The sequence below is a fragment of the Paralichthys olivaceus genome, chromosome 11 (genome assembly GCF_024713975.1).
Source record: "Paralichthys olivaceus isolate ysfri-2021 chromosome 11, ASM2471397v2, whole genome shotgun sequence".
Taxonomy (NCBI): Eukaryota; Metazoa; Chordata; class Actinopteri; order Pleuronectiformes; family Paralichthyidae; genus Paralichthys; species Paralichthys olivaceus.
In genome coordinates this window covers 1,032,939-1,057,500 of record NC_091103.1, presented here as the reverse complement: position 1 = coordinate 1,057,500, position 24,562 = coordinate 1,032,939, and the positions used below count along the sequence as shown (strand labels likewise).

Genomic DNA, 24,562 nt, shown 5'->3' with positions numbered 1-24,562 from the left:
TGAAAAATTAAAACCACCTGTTTGCTCCGAAGCAACGAGAACATGTCGAGTAGAAAAAACTCCTCACTGCTCCTTCAGATCTACGTCTCTGACGAGATATATGAAGCTACAGACAAGGAGCCAACACAGCCAACACGTCTGGATAATAACTTCCCTGCTCTGTGGAGAATAAAACACCTGCACCAATAACAGTCTTAAAAATGGATCCTGCCTGTTGCGTGTATTAAATCCTCCTTCGTTTTCATCTCTCTCCTCTGTTCATTCATTTATTCATCCCCTGTGGTTTCTCTGAGCGTTGGTTTCCATTAGCAGCCGAGCTCAAACCCAAACTCTTTTCTTCACTGCGCTTTACTTCGACGTGGAAACTCCTATCGCGGCTGAAAGCCCTCTCACGCTCGACTCTAATATGGCGACGAGATGTTGAAGAAGAATAGAGGTGAATAAATTTAAAATGATGAGAGCAGAGAGTAGTTTTCAAAAGAATATGAATTCTATGTATCACACATATGAAATATGAGACAATATGGTTCAAGGAGTTATTCCTGGAACAAAATGTGAAAATCATCTCCAGTCAACAAGATTTTAAAGTGAAGAAAAGACGGAAACACTGAAACTTTACAGAGAATACACAGAACGCACGAAGACTTCAAGGAAGTATTTCAGTATTTCTGGATCTCACAGTCTTTTTGCTGTTTCTGTGAAGTGAATGGCTTAAAGGGGAATTCTGGTGTTTTAAAACCAGGGTCCTGTGTTTATAAGTGTGTGTGTTTTTAAATGAACAGTACTGAGAAGATCTTCAACGCTTCATCAGAGGCTACACTTCTTATTCATCTGATTTATTTATTTTATTAAAGTTCTCACAGACTTCAGTGTTGCAGCGGCTGAAATTAGCAAAAATACAAATTTTAAATAAATCCCAGAATCACGTGAATCAGGTCCTGACGTCGTTTGTGCCACTTGAAGCAGGAAACAGATTCATGACTGTTTCACTTCAACGGGTCGGACTCCATTTAATCTGAACAGTCACTCCCCCCCAGCTGCAGTGGACAATGTTGTCCCACAATGCACTGCAAAAAGTGACTCACAGCTCAGAGTATTAAAGCGTGGCTGTAGCTGAGAGCGCGTCAGAGACGAAAGAAAGGACACGCAGGGTAAAACCTTGCTGACGGAGAATGTGAGTAACAACAGCGACTAACAAAAGCTCACCTGCTGATTGTGCAGAGAGTAATCCATCTTACTGAACCACTGCACATCAGCAGTTACACGTTTCCTCTCACTCGCCGAGCTTTTCTACCAGAGACTCAAACATCACAAAGGAAAATGTTTCAGTGAGGCCAGTGTTCAAGTCTTGACTTTTAATTGAATGCATTCAGCTCCGGCACTGATCTGTGTTACATGTTACATGTTACATGTTACATGTTACATGCATGTGTGTTGTGTGTGTGTTTGTTGTTTGATGTCACGAGTGTGTTAATCCATCAGCGGAAGGTCGGGGCCCCGGGGGTTCCTCCTTGTAGATTAACTGAGAACTTTTCCTCTCAGTCAGCACAAGCACACACACACACACACACACACACACACACACACACACACACACTCACACACTCACACACACACACTCTCACACACACACACTCACACACTCACACACACTCTCACACACACACACACACACACACACACACGTTGCTTGAGGCCAATCACTAACACCTGGACTGATTCTGTATTCACTTCCCCAGCTGACAGTTCAGTGCACACCTCTTTACCTCCTCTTCCTCTTCTGCTCCTCCTCTCTCCATCTCTTCTATTCCCTCTGTTCTCAGCTCCTCGTGCTTCTCTTCTCCATCCTTTAATTTCTCCTCTCTGTTCTCTACATCTTTGCAGTCCTCATCCCTCTTTCTGTTCCTCCTCTTCCTCTTTCTTTACATCTCTTCTTCATCCTCCCCTCTTCTTACACTCTGTTTGTCTTTACGTTGTTTGTCCTAATTTAGCATTTCGTGTGTGTTTCTCTGTGTCTCTGTGTGTGTGTGTGTGTGTGTGTGTGTGTGTGTGTGTGTGTGTGTGTGTGTGTCTGCCTGAGTGAGGATGCTGTCGAGCCAACAGAGTGAGAACAAAACAATGTGTGTTACCTGGTGGTGTGTCAGGCACCTGTCAGCCATCGTCCTGTGTCCAACCGCACAGCCAGTCTGCCCTTTGCAGAATGACAGTGTGTGGTGTGTGTGTGTGTGTGTGTGTGTGTGTGTGTGTGTGTGTGTGTGTGTGTGTGTGTGTGTGTGTGTGTGTGAGGGATTGTGTCCTGCTGTGTGGAGGTTTTGTGTGTCCTTATGTTCAGCACACACACACAGGTAGACAGATGGACAGGCAGGTAAGCAAACAACAGAGAATTTCCATGACAGAGACGAGCTGAAGGAGACGCAGACAGGGAGACGATGTTTTTGTGTCTTTCCTCCGTCGACCTCGTCATTAACTGCTCGTCGCCAGAGAAATGGAAAACAAGTCATTATATTCCCGCTGGAGACAAAGAACCTCCTCTGTTACTGTAATACGCTGCGGACCCAGTTCTTCCTCTTTCACAGAACGAACTGTGCTTTCACACCTCGTTCAGATTTTCAGTTGTAGTCCGACCGAATGAGGAGGTCAGTGGTGTTTTCATTTAAGATATTATTTTGGTAGCAGTACATCTCATTTCCTCTAGGTGGCACAAGTTCTGTGTAATTCTTTGCCTGTAGGTGGTGTAAGCGTCCGATGTGTTTCTCTTTGACGTCGCTGCTCCGTCTCTGGTTTTCACCTTGAAGACGTGAATCTTTAAAAAACGTGTCGGAGGTAAAAGTCTCTTCTTCTTCTTTCATTCGTCTCAGTCGGTTTAAACGAAGAATCGTCGTCTTCTGTAAACCTCTCACCCGTGACAAAGAGGTAATTGCTTTGAAACAATGAAAACACAAAGAGGTTTAAAAGGGTTGTGAAGCTTTCAGTTTCAGCGTGAGGCTTTCTGTAATTGTCCTCGCGGCGTGTCCGCACCTGGACGATCGTACTCAGCGTGCGTCCACAGCTTTTGACAAAGAGTGTGTGATGTGTTTACGCTGCAGACGGCAGCAGTTTAATAAAGTGACCCAGTGTGCTCGTAGCTTTGATGAGCCTTGTCCATTACTTTGTTAAAAGCCCCGAGTGTGAGTCTGTGATTAAGAGTCTCCGACAGCATTGGTACGTTTGTTGAAAGGTCCAGTGTGTCCAATAAGATCTGTACGTCCTGTGATAGATGATCTACCGTCTGCGTGGAAACATTCACACGTGTTCACCTCCGACTGACACGTTAACGATTCGCTCATCGTCAAAGAGACGTTCAATAAATATGGAAACAGAGGAAATATTTCATGTTTGATCGTCGTCATCTCGAGCTTTTGACGTAATCATCGGAGCGGATTCACACACACAGACACACACACAGACACACACGCAGACACAGACACACACACACACACATGAAGACACACACACAGACACACATGCAAATACACATGAAGACACACACACACACACATGCAGACACACACATACACACATGTAGACACACACAGACACACATGCAGACACAGTGCCTCCTTTAAATACTGCTCATTATTTTCATTGTGTTGATATTGGTGGTCTTGTGATTTGATTATTTAGTTCGATTGTTGGTGTAAAGTTAGAAATGCGTTCAGGTTCAGGTGAGGGGCGGAGCCTGTGGAGCAGCAGGAGGCGGGACACGACGTCTAAATTCTGAGATATTTGTTTTCTGTCACGTCCAGAAAAAGTTCCAAAATATGGAGTTACCCACTTGGACATTTGTGTTCTCACATACTGTCACATTATTGTATGTATTGTCCAACACACACACACACACACACACATACACACACACGCACACACGCACACACTCAGGTTTAATGAGTCTGTAATCACGACAGTCACGAAGGAGTTCAGCTCTGCTGCAGGAGAAAATACACATTTCTGTCTCCCATCATTTCTTCTCTTCTCTCTCATTTCGATCTTCATGTTAAAGCTTCACTGAGCTGCCGCGTGTGAAAAGACTTCAGTGCCATGTTAACCACCGATTAAAGTTCAGGCACCGTCCCTGAGAACTGCATTTAGATTCATTCAGCGCCAGAGTTGCTGCGTTTAGTTGCTGCTGTACTTCGAACATGTTCTACTGATGCAGCCTCTGACAGGAATTCTTAGGATTATCTATAAAAACTGTGCCGCGTTCGTTAGCACGTCAGTGGCAGTGAAGCTTCTCCGTCACTGTTCTGCAGGGAGAGGAGAAGAGAACCCAGCTCATCGTGACCCAGACGTTATTTAACGGTGAAATATTAAATGGAACATTAGCTGCACTTATCATGCATTTGTGAAAATAATTTATTTTAATTTAGCGAATGAGGGAAGGTGAAGTAATTCAGACAAATAGACCTGATGAAGCTAAAAGTGCAAAGCCAGGAGAACAATTCACCAGATTCTGTAATAACTCACGTAAACAGAGTCGGAGTCTTTTGTTTTTTTAAACTTTCAGCAACTTTCACCTCAAACTTTTTATTCTAATTTAAATGCACCTCGACTCGTCACGCAAAAGTTTGAAACTGAAGTTAAACTAACGTCGACTGGAGTTTCCTCGGATCTTTAAACTGTGAAGATGAAGAGTGCTGACCGTGACCTCTGACCTCTGACCTCTGTGCATGTGTCAAGAGAGACAAGTGTTTGTTTTACTCACCTCATGATCAATGAGCTCGAGCTCTCTGGGAAATGTCACCTGAGCTTTGTCCCACAATGCACTTTGCTCTGTGAGGTCAGTGAGGTCGTTACAGTTGTTACAGATAACGAGGTGGAGTCTTAACGAGAAACCCGGTAACGAGTCGACTGATGTGTCGTCCTGAAGCAGTAGAGGTGATCTGGGATTAAGTGGGCTTTAAAATGGATGCCCGATAACTGTGTGTGTGTGTGTGTGTGTGTGTGTGTGTGTGTGTGTGTGTGTGTGTGTGTGTGTGTGTGTGTGTGTGTGTTTTCACGGACTCAAACACTCAAACACACGTGACAGGTTGTGATTCATTATTAAATGAACCTGCTGGTGGCATCAGGTGTCTCTCCCACGTCATCCACTGGTGCGAAGTGGACGAAGTTTAAAAAGAATCTGTAAACGTCCCGCGGAGCGAGGAAGTGTCGGCCCGGAGAAAACAACAACAATGTTTGAACGGTTTCCCTCGGGGGAGGTTCAGGCGCCGAACGGTTTCCTGTTCCAACTCCGCTGCAGTTTGTAAAACAACTTCAAACACGATAAGACGGAGAAATGTCTGTCACGGCCAACAGCTCCCGACTCTCTCCGACTGAACTTTAACGAAGGAAGCACATCCACTTCGTCATGTGCCAGTTTTCTACAGCGAGTCAGAGGAGAGAGAGAAAACACACCTGCAGGAGAACGACAGCACCTCCACACATCTGAGAGCAGGAGGTCAGTGTGGCTCAGGAGCTCTTCTCTGCTCCGACGGTGGCTTCATGTCGGGTTTTAAAGAGACAAGTGTGTGTGTGTGTGTGAGAGTGTGTGTGTGTGTGTGTGAGAGTGTGTGTGTGTGTGTGTGAGAGTGTGCGTGTGAGTGTGCGTTTTTGCGTCCACCAGGCATTACAGTTTACCTGAAGGGATTAGTGCCACTGCTCACCACTGGGCAAAACACAGCACTCTAGCCTCCAACAAAACACACACACACACACACAAACACACACACACACACACACACACACACACACACACACGCTATGGGCAGTGCAGGCACACATCCCCTGGCATTTTTGCAAAACAGGCTGGCTCCATAAAAACACAGGCATGCATGAATACATTTACATGCTCCAAATTTAGAGACAAAACAAAGATCACACATTTTCCAGGGCGAACACGCACACACACACACACAGACATGCACACACACACACAGACACGCACACACACACACACACACACACGCACACACACACAGCTTCCTGCTTCACTGAAGAAGAAAGGATGTTAAGGTGAGAACAGCAAGGAGTCGCTGAAGAGAGTAAAAAATAGGCAGAAATGAAATTAAGGAAGTAAAGATGGAGGAGAAGAGGAGCAGGGACGGAGGTGAGGTGGAAACACTGAAGCCTCAGGGACTAAATATTGTTGTTATTGTCGTCGCAAATTCACCTCAACAGACCTTAAGTTAAAAAAACACTTAACTCTTCTCTCCTCAAGATATAATAATTTATGTATGAAGGTAGAAAACACTCGACCTTGACTTCAGACACAATCTGTTTATTCACATTTAATCCAAACCACCATGTTTCCTCCTGACCTGAACCAGACTGTTGCTTAACGCACAGATGAGCGACTGCACGTGAACCTGGTCTCTGGTGTGACAGCCGCACGATTTCCCCCGACGCCATCGTCCCCCTGACTCCGTGTGAAGTTACACTTTAAAACACATAGATTTAAAATGAAACCTCAAAACAGTGGAAGCAAATATTCCAAATTCAAAAGCGTTTGTTGAATCATTAGTTAAAAATCAATCCACTGACAAACATCAAATGTGCTCAGCTCATAAATAAATCAGATTTTTGACACCCAGGGAAAGTTTCAGCTCTTCTCCCTTCATCACAAACTCCCGCTCTCTGTGAGTTCACGCTCTTCACACAGAACGACGCTCGCAACACGAATCAGAAACAATGCTGATCCCGTTAATGAGCCGGAGCGAGATTAAAAGCTCACAGACGAGCAGAGCTAATTATCAGCAGTTGTGAATACAAATGTCAAACTAATTTCAAATCAGTGGCATCAGGAGGAGTCGAGCAGAATAAAGATAAATTATGATCATCCGGGAAAAAAATGAAGCGCACGTGAAACAAAGGTCAGGATGGTTGTGTTTGCGTTGCGGCAGGTTTCATCTGCTCTGATAAACATAATAATCTGTAATCCACCTCTTTACAGGACGTTTATCAGGAGGCTCTTACAAACGATCTGTTGAAATAAGTTCCTGCAGCTCAGAATTCACACAGCTCTGTCGTGTTTGTAAGTTTAAATCTGAGTAGAGGACAGTTTCCCTCGGCCGGCCGCTCCTCCCGGTGTTCGGGCTGAAACCAACAGACTGATCTGTGAGTGTTTGCTCCAGTTAATCCGAGCTTCCTGTCTCTTTAATGAAACTCTCACGAGCCCTCGGGCTCAATTCAAACCACCTTAAATACCCGGCAGAGAGCGGCTTCACCACTCACCTCAAGCCAACTTCATTTTCCGCTACACAACATTTTCCGTGAGGATCTTCTTCACCGACACGTCAGCGCGTTAAGTGAAACATGTTACTGCTCCGGAGTTAAAGGTTCTTCTGTTCGTCCTCATCCTCCGCTCGGAGGAATTCAAACTTCGCTTCCTGCACACGAGAGGTTTCCACTGTAAGAACACACGTCACAGGTGTGGTTACACCAGGACGTGGATAACATGGAGGATAAACCTCTGGGATCGACAGTGTTGCTGCTGTGAGCGGATCATTCAACACATTCATTACATGCATGCACACGTTGGTCACACATGTTGAGCAAATAAACACGTGTGTCAAATGTAATTGATTGTTGGAAAAGCAATATTTGTGGCATCTGTGTGTGAAATTCCTCCATTTGTGAGCGTTCAGTAATATTCAGGTACGTCACCTGAGCCTTTACCACGCGTTCTAACTTTAAACAGGTTTTTACCTCCGACACATTCTTCTGTTTGTCGGTTTGTTTGCACGATTATGCAGCTTGTCTGTTCTGGGTCAGAGCTGAACTTCTTCATTTCTGGTACCGATCAGATCCAGGAATCATTTTTCAGTGTTTTCTCTGAGAACAATTTGTGGATCTTGATGAAGAATATTTCGAGGAGTGATTTCAGTCAGTGTGTGTGATGCAGCTTGATGGAATTGAAAAACTGTGTTTGAGCTCTGACGAGGAAAGATCAGGAAGATTTGTACTTTAAACACTGTGAGACTTTACAACCAACGTGTGCTGAGATGATGAGTTCTCACCTGGTTTGTTATCAGAGCTTCAGTCTGAAGCTGAACTTCAGGTGTGAACGGTTCCTCAGACCAGAAGAGGAGTTCTGGGTCTGGATCAAACTGAACCTGGTTCTGTTGCTTCACAGTGAATTCTTTAGTGAAACTAAAACAGATCAGATGAAACATGAACAAACTTCAGACTCGGAGAGGAAAGGTTTTAACCGACTCTCGTGTGAGATGAAGTAAGATCATCATGATGAATAAATGTTTGTACGCCTCCGTCCTGTAGTTGCAGGGAGTGGACAGCTGGGGACCCGGGCCTCGGTTCAGCCTGAAGTTTAAATGTTCCAGCTTCTGCGTCTGACGGTTTGAACTCGCTCTATTTTCTGGTTGTTTGGGGAGAACACCTTCTCGTTGAACTCTCTCTGACTCGTCGCTCTTCTGAAATCCCGCTAACACAGCGGCGGAGTTGTAAAGCCGGTGTAAGTCCTCACTGAGCGAACTAATGCCCCCCCCCCCCCCCCCCCGAACATTAGCATAGCAAAGGTTAGGAAGTGCGGCGGGCATGATTAGAATACAGGAGGAGGAGGAGGAGAAACGAGGAGAGCGAGAGAGCAGACTATTGACGCAGAGAGAGAGCGGTGGAGAATACTGATGAGTGGTCAACACCAACACTTTCATTCCTCTGAGACTCTCCTCCTCTCAGCAGCATCTCTCTCTCCATCTTTATTCTTTAGTATCTCACACAGAGACACACAAACTCTTTTCTCTTTATCTGTCTCTTTTTGTCTCCCTGCCGGTTGCAGACTGTCAGTCCCATACAAATGTCCCCCGCGGCAGGTGGATGGATGGGTGGATAAACGGAGAGGCGGGTGAGGTGGTGGGTAGATGATTAGATATGGATGGCAGAGAGTTAACATGAATGGATGGATGGACATTTTATTTTAGCGGGTGGACACAAAGACAGAGTGGTGAGGACGTGAAGTGACTGATCAATATTTTTGTGAATGATCTGGATGTGGGATGTTTGATTCACTTGGCTCAGAGCTCTGTCATGTTTGTCCATCAGCTCCAACCAAATGAAAAAGACTGTTTAAGAAATGTGTCCAGATTATAAATGAAAATGGACAAAGTCTCCCAAAGTGAAGCCGATTCAAGTGTCTGAAACCTGTATTCACCAGCAGTACTATTACTTCTACGACTACTTCCTAATAAACTATTCATCAAGTCTTCTTCGGTGCAGCTGATGATCATTTAGAGTCAAACAGAAGAGCGCAGTATGTATTGAGGGGAGGTACCACAGTGTGAGTGACAGCTGGTACCATCCAATGGGTGCAGGTGGTGAGCTCTCAGACAAGATGGCGGAGGACAAAATGTCAAACTCAGGTCTGGGGACATGTCCGCCGCCTCAAGAGGCCATAGAGATGATTGCACCCACTTTCTAACATCTGCACTTCCTGTTCGCAAACATAAACCCCTCCCTCCCGTGGCAGCTGGTGACTTGAAGCGTTGACTTGAAGCGGCTCAAGTAACGGGGGGGGGAAAGGTCATAAAATCAGATTTGAGCTGTGACGCAGTGAGACGGGTGAAGGCACCAGCACCACTAGATAAACGGTAGGTGGATAAAGAGAAACACTTGTGTGTGTATTCATCTCGCTGTGCTTCCCCCATAATCCTCCTCCTGGTGGGCTGCGGAGTCAGTGAAACAGCATTTAGGCAACGTGACACAAAAGTCACCGGATCGGAACAAACAGAAATGAAATTCTCTGAGCCAGAATGTCAGTTTCTCTATTTAAAATGTTCCTGCCTGTCAAGTCCGTGATGAGGGAGACGGTGATATTCTCGGAGGCGAACGCAGCAGTTTCTCTTTTCAAAATGTTGAAACTGTAAAAACAACACTCGTGCAGCTGCGGCCTGATGCTAACCTGCACAAATTACCTCTGAGGTGCGATGGCAGGTTCGTGTTCAGGAGATTTTTGGCTTCATTCCTGAATATTTGATGATTCTGGGTCATTGATTGGTTTGTTGACCCTCCTCCTCCTCCTCCTTCTCCTCCTCCTCTGGTGTCGTTGTTTATTCCACGTCACCTGACCTCCTCCTTTGCTGCCGTCACAATTACTCCAGCACGCACATGATGTGCCAGCAGCCTCTGGCAGGTAACTCTCATGAAATACAAAGTCTATGCTTCATCAGCTCTGCTGGCTCCGTAAAAGTCACCGCACGCCACTGCAGTAGCGTGATTGTGTGAAGGTCTGGGGGCAGAGAGGAAGCCGCCCTGCAGACATTCATCAGTGCTCCGCTGCACCCTGACGGCCTGCGAGCTTCTTCCTCTGCTGCGGTGTCTTTATTTCCACTGTGTCACCCTGGAAGACTCATTTTCTCTCAGCAGCTGTCTCGACCTTGCCTCCTGCGTGGACCTTGGCCGAGCGCTCTGGTTGTTCGGGATGATTAGGGCCGGCAGCGTCGCCCTGTTAGAAACAACAAACCCTCTGAGGCCCTGACCTCCGACTCACCCGCGGGGCAGGGTGGAAGATAATGGCCGTACCACCTCTGTCCGTCCACTGTCTCTGAAACGGTCGTCTCTTCCTTTCCTGCAGAAATGATGCAGGTTAGGGTTCAGGTTGGGGGTCCTTGTCTGATTTCATTCAGAAGACAACATGACTGTGGGAGTGAACCTCGTCTCTTTATTCGTCAGACCTCCTCCCTCTGGCGACTCCGCTGCCGCTAATAAATGCAGCGCTTCATTCGTTCTAAAAATGAGTCGCCTCTGAACACGACGCGGTGATTTTATACTGAATCTGCCGCTGCAGTGACGAAACATGACCTCCAGGAGACGCTGTTCTGTTTCTCAGCATCTTGTCTTTCTTTTCCGTCGTCGTGATTTGACCTTTGAGTAAAATAACTCAAGATTCCTTCAGATTGGGAACTCACGTTCACGTGAACATCATTTCAGAGGTTCAGTAGGAACAAGATCCTTTCTTTTGCATGAATGAAGGAAAATGTAAAATCACCAGGACGTTGGTTTTGTGTTTTTCAGTGAATTTGTGAGCCTCAGAAACACTCAGCACGTTTCCTGCTGTTATCTCACAGTGTATCGCTCGGTACCACAGGCTGCCTCTGTCTCTGCAGTGCTGAGTACAGGATGTACTGCAGCAGTGTTGAGGTGTCAGCTTTCCTGCCGCCTCCCTCATCTCTTTCTCCATCTCTCACACTTCTCTTTCCTCCCTCTCCCTCCCTCTTCTTCCACTCGTCTAATCCTTATCTCTCCGCCCCTCTCCTCTCCTCTGCCATTTATCCGACTTCCTCGAGTCTCTCTGTCATTGTCTCTTCTCCTGTTTCCTCCGCCTCTTTAAGAGACACACATAAAGTGAGTTAAAATGAACACGCATGTGCACGGTCACGTCTGCATCGTCACTCTCCTTATATCCAAACACGCGGTGTGCAGCTGAGAGGCTTGATTAGTGGGACTGTTGCTAATGAGGTTCCTGAGGGAAAATAACTCTTGAGCCAACGGTACATTTTCTCAGCACAAATCCGAGCTAGAATAAAGAAGGAAACATTTAAATTGATTAAAATAATAAGAATTCATGTATTTTTAAGATTCTTTTGTGTTGGTGACAGATCGTGACGCCCTCAGCGGCTGTGGGGGCGACGACCATACAAACTAGAACGCCCCGTATTTCATGGACCTCCACCTGGGAGCGACTAAAAGGCCAGAGCCAGAGGACCGGAGTGATCTGGTGGGAGTTCACTGAGAGATTTGAAAACCAATAAAAGAATCTTAAAGTCTTTCAAACCGAAACAGTGAAGGGATTTTATGACGGGTGAGACGTGCGCTCTCCTTCAGGCCTTGGTTCGTACACGTGCTGCTGAATTCTCAATGATCCGTGGCTTATTTATCGCTCTCAGGTAAGAGGGCATTAGAGTAATCAAGCTCAGGATGAAAACACAAGTCTCTGTATTTCTGCCCGGGAGACAAACGGCTGCACTTTACCAGAGTTTCCATGGTTGTAAAAAGCATTTTTACTGAGGTCACCGATGTGACATTGAAGCTAGATCTTTTATGTGAGGCTCTCTTGTATATTTTCCTCCAGAGATTTCAAGTTTATGCAGCGAATATCCGTCCAGTGATCAAATCGATTGCAATGTTGTGTCTCCCGCAGCTTGATACGATGATTTGAACCTTTGTGTCAATAGATCTGATTTGATTTGTTTCCTTTAGTTCCTGATTTTTCTCTGAGAAATCATCGGAAATATTGAATAAAGTCACAATGTTAATGTTGCTTAACAACAAACACAGGCTTTCATTTCATTGGCACCTCTGTTTGTTTGTCTGGTAAATTAATGAGTGGAGAAAAAATACTTTTCAAACAGGATGAGGAACGAGCACGTGACAGTTCTCTGCACTCTGCAGTAATTACAGCCTGTTTGTGATGTGTTTACTTTCTCAGTGGAAAATTATTACCTGAACCCTACTGGAAAAATCTGAATACCTGTCGGGCTCGGTCACAGCTCGATTGGGCTCCAGTCGGGTCCGCCTACACGCACATGCTCGACCAATCACAACTCAGTCTCAGCTGTCAATCATGACATATAATCAATTAATTAATTAAAGCCAAACTGATCAGAAACACTTGAACAAACAACAGAATGATAAGAACTACCTGAAACCACAGAAACCATCTCATAACCAAAGCAATTATTTAACATCTCCTTTTTTTGTTTGGTCCATGTCCCATCTGCTAACATGGAGAAGGCAGACAGCCACGAGGGGGCTTCACATAAGGGCCCTTCATGACGTCCATTTTAATTCACGATCGATGTTAAAATGAACACGTGACCTGGTTCAGAACCGCACTGAGACAATCTGACTGATGACTGCACACACACACACACACACACACACACACACACACACACACACACACACACACACACACACACACACAGAACTTTCACAAACCCCTTGAGTCGCCTCAGCGTCACTAACAACAATAAACCTTTTAACCAAGTCGTTAGTTTAAAAGGCAAACACCTGATCCCTGTGGTTAGAGGTGTGTGTGTGTGTGTGTGTGTGTGTGTGTGTGTGTGTGTGTGTGTGTGTGTGTGTGTGTGTGTGTGTGTGTGTGTGTGCTCTACCCTCTCCTCCCCTGCTGTACTCCTGAACCTCTGTGATTGGAACACTGTCGGGCAGCAGCAGTGATGTTGCAGCAGTTTATCAGCAGATGAGCTGGAAATCTGTAATGGGTTGATGATGTCACCCCAGGGGTCCTGGTGCATGCTGGGACGGCTCATTTCTATGCAGGAGCTTCAGACAAATGCTATGATTTGACGGCATGTGTTTGCTGTGGGTTTGTTTTTACAGTGAAGGACTCCGTCGTTCTGTGGCTCCACTGATATTCAGTCACAGTTTCCACAGTAACTTCGTCTCTATCAACTCAAATGCAAACATCAGCGACGTCAGCGTTGCCGTCTCATTCTTTATCAACTTTTTCTGTCCCTGTGTGACCAGTTATCTCCGTGACCTGCAGCCGGGAGACGAAGCAGCGAGAAAAATGCTGAACCTAAAATATCGCTCTTTGTATTAACATCAACTTTGAGCATCGGCAGCAGAGTATTGATCCATCGTGGCACTTTGAGAAATGGAACAATATAGACAGAGCCCATTCGTTTTCAGAAGGAAATGAAAACATGTTGTTTTACAGCAGAGGAATCAAACCTCCCACTGTGTGTGAGGAGACACATTTCTCAGCACAAGTTTAATGGCTCAGTTGAGGTTTGAGAGCGTTTCCGAGGTGAGCGACCACAGTGACGGTGGTTCGCCTGTTTGTTCAGGAGATTAAGTGTTCGCAGGGGAGCCTGGGAAATGCAGATGGTGTGATAATTTCACCGGAGGGGTCGTGAAGCCCACTGAGAGTACACACCGTCATCAGAAATCTACCAAGATGACTTCCTCCTCCACTGCTGAGAGGTGGAGAAAACTGGAAACGTCTTTCTGGTTGGAAGTGTTCCGCTCCATTGTGAGTATTGTTCTGTGCACGGACGTGGTTCTTACATGTGTGAATACATGATCCTGAAAGGATAAGTGTTGATAATCGAGGCGTATTTGCCATTTCTTTAGAAAATTAACGTGCACACGTCGCACTGGTTTCACAAACGATGTCGTTGCTATGTTACGAAAACCGTTTGGTGTCTCTCAGTTATTTGGTCGATGAAAATACGAAGACGATACGAGAACGTCAGTGAGGAATGTTCAGTCTGCAAATATATAAATAAAAAATCAGCATTGATCAGAGCTGCTGAGGTGGTGGAGGCTTTTTACTGCTGAGCCCAACACCATTCCTGCTGCAAACACACACACACACACACACACACACACAGAAAAACACTGATTGCCTACAACCCTGTGATCAAACAGATGCAAACACAATGAGCTTTCTGGACAGAAGACAAAGATGTGGCGAAGCCCAATGTTCGCGATCAAAGGCTTATTAAATTGAATTTTTATGAAAAATGAGGCAGATTTTTGTTAGACTTTGATCTTTGTGGCCTTCGAGGCAGATTTCGCGCTGCTGATGAGCTGCGTTCACAGCGAGCCGAGCTGCCGGACGCTGATTGAGACCGGCTGCGGTGGCATTAATATGAATGACAGCGTTCACACTTCTATCGCCACAGAGAGGAGAGCAGCAGCTATAACAAGCAAGCTTTGGACATGCACATCCACACAGCATGATGAAGGGAGTCCTCATTCAAATCAACACTTACAGACAATGATCCTTCTAAAGGTGGAATAACTGATTCTGTTGAAGTCAGTGAATATCTCCTCACAGCCGCTCGATACAGGGAAACAAACCAATGACCTCAGAACCAGCCACGCAACTGGATCCAGCCCTTTGTCTAGTTCTTCTCTGGATCATCGGTGGAGTCGTTTTTGTGTGATCCTGCCAAGAAACAAAAAACAAAGACAGTTATCTACACACTGTGGAAACTTATCGTCTTTCCACGTTGACGTCTTCGTCTTCTACGTGTACGGCTCCTCTTCTTCATCCTGAGATATTTGTCCACTCGCTCACTGGGAAGTTTCCAGATGTTTTTACTGGCAGGAAAAGTTCTGGAAAGAGTAAGAACCTCAACCCTGGTTCTTTCTGTCTTTGGATAAATCCAGTTGTTCCCTGATTAGAAACGACTGGAGCGATGGTTGGATCTGTCGTCATTTATTCTCCTGGCGTCAAACGACACATGAAATCATTTCAGCAGATTTTAGAAACGAGACGGACGAACGTGCGTTTAACCACGTGAGCTCCGCCCACTGTGTGAATAGCAGTGATATTGATCACGTCTCGTCGCTGAGCTATGAGTCTGTCACTTTTACCCAGTGTGCCTTGTAATGAGCACAGCAGCGATGACTGTAGAAATGAAATGACATTTAAATGTAAATGACAGTTTCCTTGACATACAGTCTGCTAATGTGCTGCACGTATGCTAAACCCATTAACGTGCCATTTTTAGAGACGACAGTGATTGATGCTAATTGACGTGGCTGTTTTTCCTCCCTCCGCTCTCTCGTGCGTTCACACGAACACAAGTCACATCCTGCTGAGCAAACTGAACACTAACATTCATTAATGTGATAAGAACTTCTTCAAATGGCAGAAACCGTCTTTGAGAAACATTTATTTAACGCCTACTTTGTTCTTTCTACCAACGTGTATTTTTTTAGTTTGGTCCATGTTCCATCTGCTAACATGGAGGAGGCAGTGACGTGTTGTTCGCTCTTGTCAAGTCAACAACTCGGACTGAAAACGTGATAACAAGCTAACGACAGAGACACCAGAGATTTATTTAATTAGAATTAAGAATTTTTTTTTCGTGACGTCACCTGTTGTTTGGTAGCTGCTGCTCTGAAGCCTCCATTTTGACATTTTGTCCAGCTCCATCTTGGTTTATTGAAACCAGAAGTTTACCATACCATATTTGGGTGAGCGGGGGGGTGGAGCCTAACTGTGAACTGGAGGATACTGCACGCCCACCTACACCTGCCGCCTGCACCCATTGGACGGTCCTCGCTGTCAATCACGCTGTATCCACTACCACTGCAGACAATCAATACGTAGAATGTACATCTTGGTAATTATCTGCACAACCATTGCACAATCTTTACGTGCAGATTAGCGTTCTACACTTCTGTGTGTTCCTGGACCTCGGGGAGATTAGCGACCTCATCAGCAGAAGCTAATGCGGCTCCGAGAAAACAATAAGAGACTCCAGACATCAGTTCATTCAGTGGAAGAGTCACAGGCTCCTGCAGCCTCCTGCCATCTTGTCATTGGTGTGAATGGAAACACTCGGTCTGTATTAATATGAATGACTCCTCCTCAGCAGCATCGACAGAGTCCGGACCTGCAGGTTATTGATTTAAATCCTGTTTGACACATGCATCATTCAAACTGCATCAACAGGGAGAGACAGAAATACATTCACTAAATATATCCTACTAGCAAATGTGTATCTGTAGCCTGATTTATCACCCGAGAGGCACAAGGTCTGTTATCAGCTATGATACTACACTATAATACTATAATACTCTACTATAATATCTTATATCATATCATTCACCATATCTGTACATCTGCGAAGTAGGTTGTGCTTTTAGTGGATTCATGTTGACAGCCAACATGTTGAGATATGTTTAGAGCCATGAACACTTAATAAGGTTTTATGTTGGGTTGTAAAAACATAAATCCACTGAATATATCAAATACTTCTGTAGTTTTAGACCCCGCCGTACAAAGATACACCCTCTGTTGCTGTGTACAGATACTTTCACTGAAAAACTTTTACGATTAAATAAGATATGAGCAGAATTCACTTTCTCCCACATGGTTTTGCTGCGTGACATCAGGTGGCGTATCAGCATCATTTCTTGGAGCTGTAGTTCTTGGAGACCGCAGCAGGGGAAGCTGAACACAGAGGAAAGTCAAATTCAAACACGAGGACAGAAAATGTGGAGTTTTGTTCCATGTGAGACGTTTCTACGGCTCAGCGTGTGATGCAGCACACATGCAGCAGTGGCTGCTCTGTATGGATTACAGCAGCACGAGATAAACGCAGCGCCGCAGCTTATTGAGATAAAGACAAAAGAGCCTGAATATATACATGTGAATTTGTCCTTCAGTCCTCAGACTCTTCTCCACCAGCAGCTCACTGCTCCCTGTGGTGTGTGTTAGTGTGTGTTAGTGTGTGTTAGTGTGTGTTAGTGTGTGTTAGTGTGTGTTAGTGTGTGTATGCACATGTGTAGGTGTGTGTATTATCTTTGTCTGTTTCTAAAAAATGAAGCACAACATCCCCACCAGCTGGTCGGAGACTGTATCTGCTAGTTCTTTTCTCCTGCTCTCCACCTTCTCGTGTGTTTCATCGTTCTCACGCAGCCTCCTCTTCCTCATTTCATCAACCTTGTTCTCTCATCTTTCTCTCCTTCCTCCCTCTCCTCTTTTTTTCCTCCCCCTCTCAGAGAACATCATCCTCTCATCTGAGATCTGAGCATGTCTCTGTGTTTGTCTTTGCCGTGACTTCAACATTCTTTTCACTCCATCGTTGTTCTTTCCACAGTTGCTTTATTTCGACGCTGTGTCTCCATGTGACGCAGCATCAGTAGTTGCCATAGGAACCAACAGATAAACATATGTTGGCTCTGGCTTTAGCGCAGGTGAAACTCCGCCTCTTTTTGCCCCCCGCACATCTCTGATTGGCTGGGTTGTTGTGATAACCGTGGCGTTGTCTGTCAGTCTTGATAACTATGGGATGGATTTCCCACTGGAATTTATCTAACTGACTTTTCCTAAAGATGGACGACGTGTCCTCTCGTCCTCCGGGTCACAAACGTCACGTCTGTCCAAACTCTTTTGACTTTACTTTTTTTTTCCAGCAGGTCAATGTAGCTCATTTAGATTCTTAAATAAAAGCAACATCTGTCAACATCTGTCAACATCTGTCAACGATAAAATAAAAGCTTGTGTAGATTATAGACTTCAGTAGCCACTCCCACAAACGTTTACCTTTTCACCAAATGGCTAATTATTTCAGGTTAGGCTAAATGTTGCCGATGCAGTGGTACAGTGTGGTAAAGTGTAGTACAGTGTGGTACAGTGCAGTACCATGTGGTACAGTGTGGTACCATGTGGTACAGTGCAGTACCATGTGGTACAATGTGGTACAGTGTGGTAGAGTGTGGTACCATGTGGTACCGTGTGGTACCATGTGGTACATTGTGGTACCATGTGGTACATTGTCGTACAGTGCAGTACCATGTGGTACAGTGCGGTACCATGTGGTACAGTGTGGTACAGTGTGGTACCATGTGGTACCATGTGGTACAGTGTGGTACAGTACAGTACCATGTGGTAGAGTGTGGTACAGTGCAGCTCGATGCTGATGCTCTGAGAACAGATTTAATTTGTTTGGTCCAGCTCAGCGTGAGCAAAATGCAAAGCAGATCTTTTTTCAGAGAGGCTCTCCTCCATCCCCTCCTCCATCCCCTCCTCCATCGCCTCCTCCATCCCCTCCTCCATCGCCTCCTCCTCTCATCACTCTCTTCTCGAGTCCTTTACATTTCAGTGGCATCTCTCTGTTTCTCCTTCTTTCAAACCCTCTTCAGTGGTTTCCCCTCTCTCTCCTGACACAACAGACTTCTCTTTATTCCTCTTTCCTCTCCTCCTATCGTCACTCGTTACCTCGCTGCCTCCATCCATCACTCTGTATCTGCAGCTCCGTCCCTTTCTGTTGTAGATCATTTATTCCTCCATCGACATCCCTTCTGTCCACTCGTCCTTATCTCCTCTCGTCCTGTATTCTCTCACTCGTATGTTCTCGTCGTCTCACGCTTCTTCCATTCATCAGCTTTGTTCTTTCTGTCCTTTCATGTTTAAATATAACATGTTTAATATGACATGCTTCTATGCACACGTGTGCTCACACATGATGTGATGTCAGGAGAAGGCGTGTTGAGCGACACGTCTTAGTTTCTTGTACGATAATGAAACGTGTGATTTGAAGTCAGAGTGAATTCACATGTTGAATCAGGTTCATGACTCGTTTCTGCTGAAATGACACCGACTCCAAAACAATATGACAGACGCTCGTTCACAGGTTCTTCAGACAGACAACACACGTTTCTCTCAATTCATTCATCCGTTAACTTTACCACACGAGTCGTCTCTCATTGTGTAAGAGCTGGTTTGTTCCAGAGGTCAAAGGTCAACGTCACCACCGCTCAACAAAAACCATTTAAACCATCAAGAGGGACACAACCACAGGGAGGTGATTCTAGTAATGAAGAGAATCAGGATCATTAAAGTTATTACATTTGGAAATAAAGACGGAGGATGAGTGATATTCGCTTTCTCCACCTCCATCCTGACTGAACCTCTGTGGGCTTTGAAATTGTCCCATTTCAATGACACATCTGTGAATTTCAGTTTCCTGAGCGCCCTCTGTGCTCGCTGCCTCGTCATGTGCACGCTGCTCAATTACCCACTGACATTTGAGTGTAGTCTCAGTCGGGCTCTGAAATCTCCTGATCATTTCCACTGAATTTACCTCATCGCATCGCTCTCATCGCTTCCTCACATCTCGCTGCGCACCCTGCACCGCACCGCACCCCGTGACAAGGGCATGTGCAGATTTCCTGCTCGGTATTCTGCGCCGCAGTCGAGGCACGGTTTGAATATTTCAGCACCGTAAATAAAAGAGCGAGTCTCTTCCTGCTGTTATTTGCAGTCGACCTTTTTCCAGTCACTCAGCATTTAACTCAGAGGAACTTTTGGGAGAGTAGGAAAGTGTGTGTGTGTGTGTGTGTGTGTGTGTGTGTGTGTGTGTGTCTCTGTGTGTGTGTGTTTGTGTGTTTTTCCTTTTGCCTCTACTGTCATTCCTGCTTGTGCTTGTTTTCTTTTTCTCCTCATATGAATTTATTTCAGGGCTCCACTGAGCTGAACCTACAAACCGGGTGGAGATGAAATCAATATCAATGTAAATGTATTCCTTTATTGCTTTGGCTCCGACTGTTTCTTTAGTCTCATTTTCATGCACAAAAACATCGATGAAACCTAAGAAGTGAGTCGGGCGAGCGCACACACATAATTTGTGTTCTTCTTTAATTCTCTGCTCAGGTTGTAATCACGAGAGTGCGGCAAATTTAATCGATGATTCAACTTCTGTTTACTTTCACTTCCTTGGTTCAAATTGCTCAGCAGAATAAACAGGCTGCTCCCATTCCTTTACCTCCTCCCTTTCATCCCCCTCTCGCTCTCCCAACCCAACGCTCTTCCACTTTCCTCTCCTCCACTTTCCTCTCTTCTGTTCTCTCTTTTGAAGCCTTTGTTTCAGTTCCCACAAATCTGGAAAGTTTGGGGAAGCATGAAGTTTATATCCACAGTGACTGAGAGGAATGAGCGTCATTTACATGCAGTAGTTGTTTGGTGGGGGTGGTTTGTGTGTGGGGGTTGGGGGGGGGGGGGGGGGGGGGGGGACTCTCTTTGTTTAACCATAAAAATCTGTCAATCAAATCAAAGAGCAGTGATTTAGGCGAAGCAATAAGGTTTTTAATTTGAAACTCAGTGGGAGACCTGGAAGACATTTTCATTCCCTTGGAGGATTTTTAATGTCGACAACAAACGAACCAACTAACTTCTGTTTCTCCGTTATCTGTTGCAGCTGGAGAGCAGCCATGGATGTCGTCTCCTCGCTGGTCTCCCCTCTCCTCCTCCTCGTCATCCTCCTGTCCTCCCTCGCCTCCTGCTCCTCCTCCATGCTGTGCCCGAAGCGGTGCACCTGCCAGAACCTGCTGCCGTCCTACACGGTGCTGTGTGCCAAGACGGGCCTCCTCTTTGTCCCGCCGAACATCGACCGCCAGACGGCAGAGCTCAGGCTGATGGACAACTTCATCACGACGCTGAGGCACCGCGACTTCGCCAACATGACTAGCCTGGTCAGAGCTCGGCTCCTAAACACCTTCACATACATGTTAACACAACAGGAGCTTCAGGCCGACAGGTTGATGGTGATGACATGTGTACAAGTATTATTAGTAGTAGTAGAAAACAAAGCATCAAAGGCGAGAATCAGAATAATACAATTACACTGAACTTCAAAAATATCTAATACAAATAAATCAAATAATATAATTAACAATTATGAGAAAATAAAAGGATTAAAAAAATGAATTCACAGATAAAAACAAACAAGTCGAAGCCGTCGGGTAAAAGTGAGACACTGAAGTTTCCTCCAGAAGACCGAGGCCCTGACGGCTCGGACATGTCCCCGCTCGTCTTCTCTTCACCGAGGAATCACTGAGCTGCTGAGGACTGATTTAGAAGCTCAGTGTTGAAACAAAGTCAAGAACGAGACTTTCCAATCTGCTCTAAAACACACAGGCATGTAATAGATGTCATGTGTGTAGTGGAGATGTGATTTAATCTTAGAGAAACATCCAGGATCTGCCCTCTGATTCGTCAGTTCTTCTCTGACTGACGTCACGATCTCCCACTGAGGTTCATGCGTCCAGTCGTTTGTGTGTAAAGCTGCGAACTAACAGACAAACACACGGGTGGAAACATGGCGTGTTCACAGACCTGGAGAACTTCTTCTTCTCTCTCCTACATCTGTGAAGCTCGACGTTGCTTGAACTTCACATTTGAGAGGATCCCACTCTGGACTCATCCTGCTCATCGAAGCGTATGCAGTTAGCTCACAGGCTATTAGCTCATGTCACCGCCTGCTGCTCATTCTGGTCCAACAAGTCACAGACTGGATGAGTAACGACCTGCCAGCAGCAGCTCATTAGCTTCTTTTCAAAGCCGCCTTGTGTGATTGTATTTTAATGTCGTGTTACACACATGTTCGTTTAGAGTCAGCAGCACAAAGCAGTGTGTCCTTTGTGCTGCTGAACCGCGAGGTCAGGGTGGATGATGACGAGAGGTCACATCCAGCCACGGTCCAACAATTAGCACTTTTGTAACTTCAACAACGTTCAGATTTGTAGGAACATGGAAGTGGATCCAGTTTTTTTCAGCCTCCTTCACTGTCGCTGTGCTTTTTGTGCATCTTCATCTGCACGTTTCATTTCATCTGCCGCCGGCCGGCTCTGACACGTCTGTCACCGGAGCTGCAGCTGTGGTCGTCATCAGCGGATTTCCTGACGCGGAACTGCGGCCGAGGTGACGCAAACGAGTCCGTGGTTACATCTCGACTCGAAACTACTGCAGCGCCCATCTGGAGGCCTCCGTTCATGCATAGTGAAAGTCCCAGATGGTCCAGAACGCAGCAGCACATCCAGTCCTCCATCGACCTACTTGTCTCTCAGCTACATGGAATAAAACAGAATAAAAAGCCTTCACTGTCCCTGTAGTGTGCAAACCCACATTTTAAGAACAGGGTAAACATACATTAAACTGGAGAATCAAGTGGCATTCTGGGAAATGTAGGACATCAAAGACGTGTGAATTTTTCAGGGGAGGAAAAAAAAATTCCAGCGAGGAGAGTTTTCATGTTTATTTCACAGTGAATAGAGAAAACATCTGCTGCTTCCAACATATTGACTGAGGTGATTTCACCAATTACTCTCACCACAATCACGTAACGGAGGTGACGGGGCGGCGCCAAAAGAAGTTGGGATATTTAAATGGTGAATAGACGAAGTCGTCACAGCTGGAGACGTCCTGAATGTTTCTTCTGCAGTCGCAGCAGCACAGACGATGTTTGCTCACACACGAGGCAACGTGGGACAGGCGACTTCACCAGAACGGGTTGTGTGGGTGTTGATTGACCCGTCGCTGGGTGTTGATAGAATATATACACACGTAGTATCACATGTACAGAGGAAGTATTCTTCAGCCTGACCCCGGCAGTCTTTAACGATCGCTTCACTCACCAGGAAATGTATTTGTTATGTCTTAGCGCCAGCGACACCCAGAGGCCGGAGGCTTTGTTGTTCCAGGTCGTCCATCTGTCCACCTACGTCCTATTCTTAAAATATCTCGTAAATATTCCTCAAAACACAAACGCTCATCTCAACTGTGTGACTGTAGAATAATTATTCATGAAGCTGTTTGACTGAGTGTATAAAAGTCACGGTGACCTCCCAGAGTGTCGCTCTAAAACAAATGAATCGTTGTGGGTGTAGATTAGTTCAACTCCAGAGCTTTAAGAAGAATAGAAAGAGAAAGTTTTTACTCTAAAATCCACAGAATGGAAAAGTTGTGTTTGTTGTGAAACCCTGGTTTGACGTCCTCCTCCTCCCCCAGATCCACCTGACCCTGAGCAGAAACACCATCAGTCAGATCCGGCCGTACGCCTTCGCTGACCTGCAGGATCTCCACGCTCTCCACCTGGATGCCAACCGCCTCACCAGCCTGGACGACTCCCACTTCCAGGGCCTGGTGAACCTGCGGCACCTCATCCTGGCCAACAACCAGCTGCACAGCATATCAGAGGGAGCCTTCCAGGTACCCGATGCTTTTACTCCTTGTACTAACACACTGGACGTTTCCTCTCTGAGTCTGAAGCTTCATGTTTGTTCATGTTTCACTTTGTAATTCAGGGACTGAAGAATTCTTTACATACGTACGTCTTGCCGTCATCACCTACGTGGGCGTCGTCTACCTGTACTTGACTCTGATTGGTTTGTAGACGGCGTCTGACGAGGGCGTGTTGATGGAAAATAAGAACGTGGAGGGAAAGGGAACAGATGATGAGGGAAAAAGAGAAAAGAGAACAGAGGTGAATGGATGGAGAGAGAGAGAGAGAGAGAGATCGTGGTGTCGTGGATGAGAGCTGAAGTTCAGAGATCTGCTCCGTCAGTGAGTTCAGAGTTCACGTCAGTGTCAGAGAGTCGGACCTGGAGGGAAACCCAGGAACCTCAGCACTGGACTTAATGAGGAGAGACGGCGCGATGCAACCAAAGAGGGGAAAGTGTTTCTTTGAGAGCCGGGTTGTTAAAACGACGTCCAGCTGAGTTCTGCTGAACTTCAGAGTCTGACCCTGAGCACCACGGCTGCTCTGAGGAGACTTTCAATGACTTCACAGACTCTTCGCTGTGTCTGTGAGCGTCCACACTCTGTGGATTCAAACTGCTGACGCTCCGCTTTTTTTCCAATTCTCAGTTTAAATAGTGGTTTTGGTCCATTTTTTCATTTCAGTCATTGCAATTACTCAATTAAACTAAATTCACGCTGCGCATTGACAAACCAAAACTCAATTTGTAGCAGCGCAACGATTAGTTTTCAATTTGAATAATAATTTACAACTGATGAGGGCCTGAGGGTAATAAGGCTAATTCAGCTAACCAGTCTCCGGTCCAATTTATCCACATTAAATTCTAATATAAAATCAAATGAACAAAGAACAAGAGGAGAGAAATTTCTAACTTTCTGTTCGTTGCTGCAGTTTCTCTTCTTTCTTTTTTTTTAAAAAGTTCAAGCTAAACCACATACAGACACACGCTTCAGTATTTATTTTATTTATACTTTAATTTAAGATTTTTACTTGACTCTTTAATAAAATATATA

General features: G+C 45.5%; 1 protein-coding gene across 4 annotated transcripts in view; it reads left to right on the top strand.

Moving 5' to 3' along the window:
• The window catches only part of LOC109644236 (leucine-rich repeat and fibronectin type III domain-containing protein 1-like protein), a 175,577-nt gene that overhangs the window by 127,088 nt on the left and 23,927 nt on the right, over nucleotides 1-24,562 (top strand). For all 4 annotated transcript variants that reach the window (XM_069534241.1, XM_069534242.1, XM_069534243.1 and 1 more), the window contains 2 exons: nucleotides 20,712-20,985; nucleotides 23,300-23,500. In XM_069534241.1, coding sequence (XP_069390342.1) covers nucleotides 20,725-20,985; nucleotides 23,300-23,500 — 462 coding nt within the window. In that variant the 5' untranslated portion in view covers nucleotides 20,712-20,724. The remainder of the gene's footprint in view (nucleotides 1-20,711; nucleotides 20,986-23,299; nucleotides 23,501-24,562) is intronic.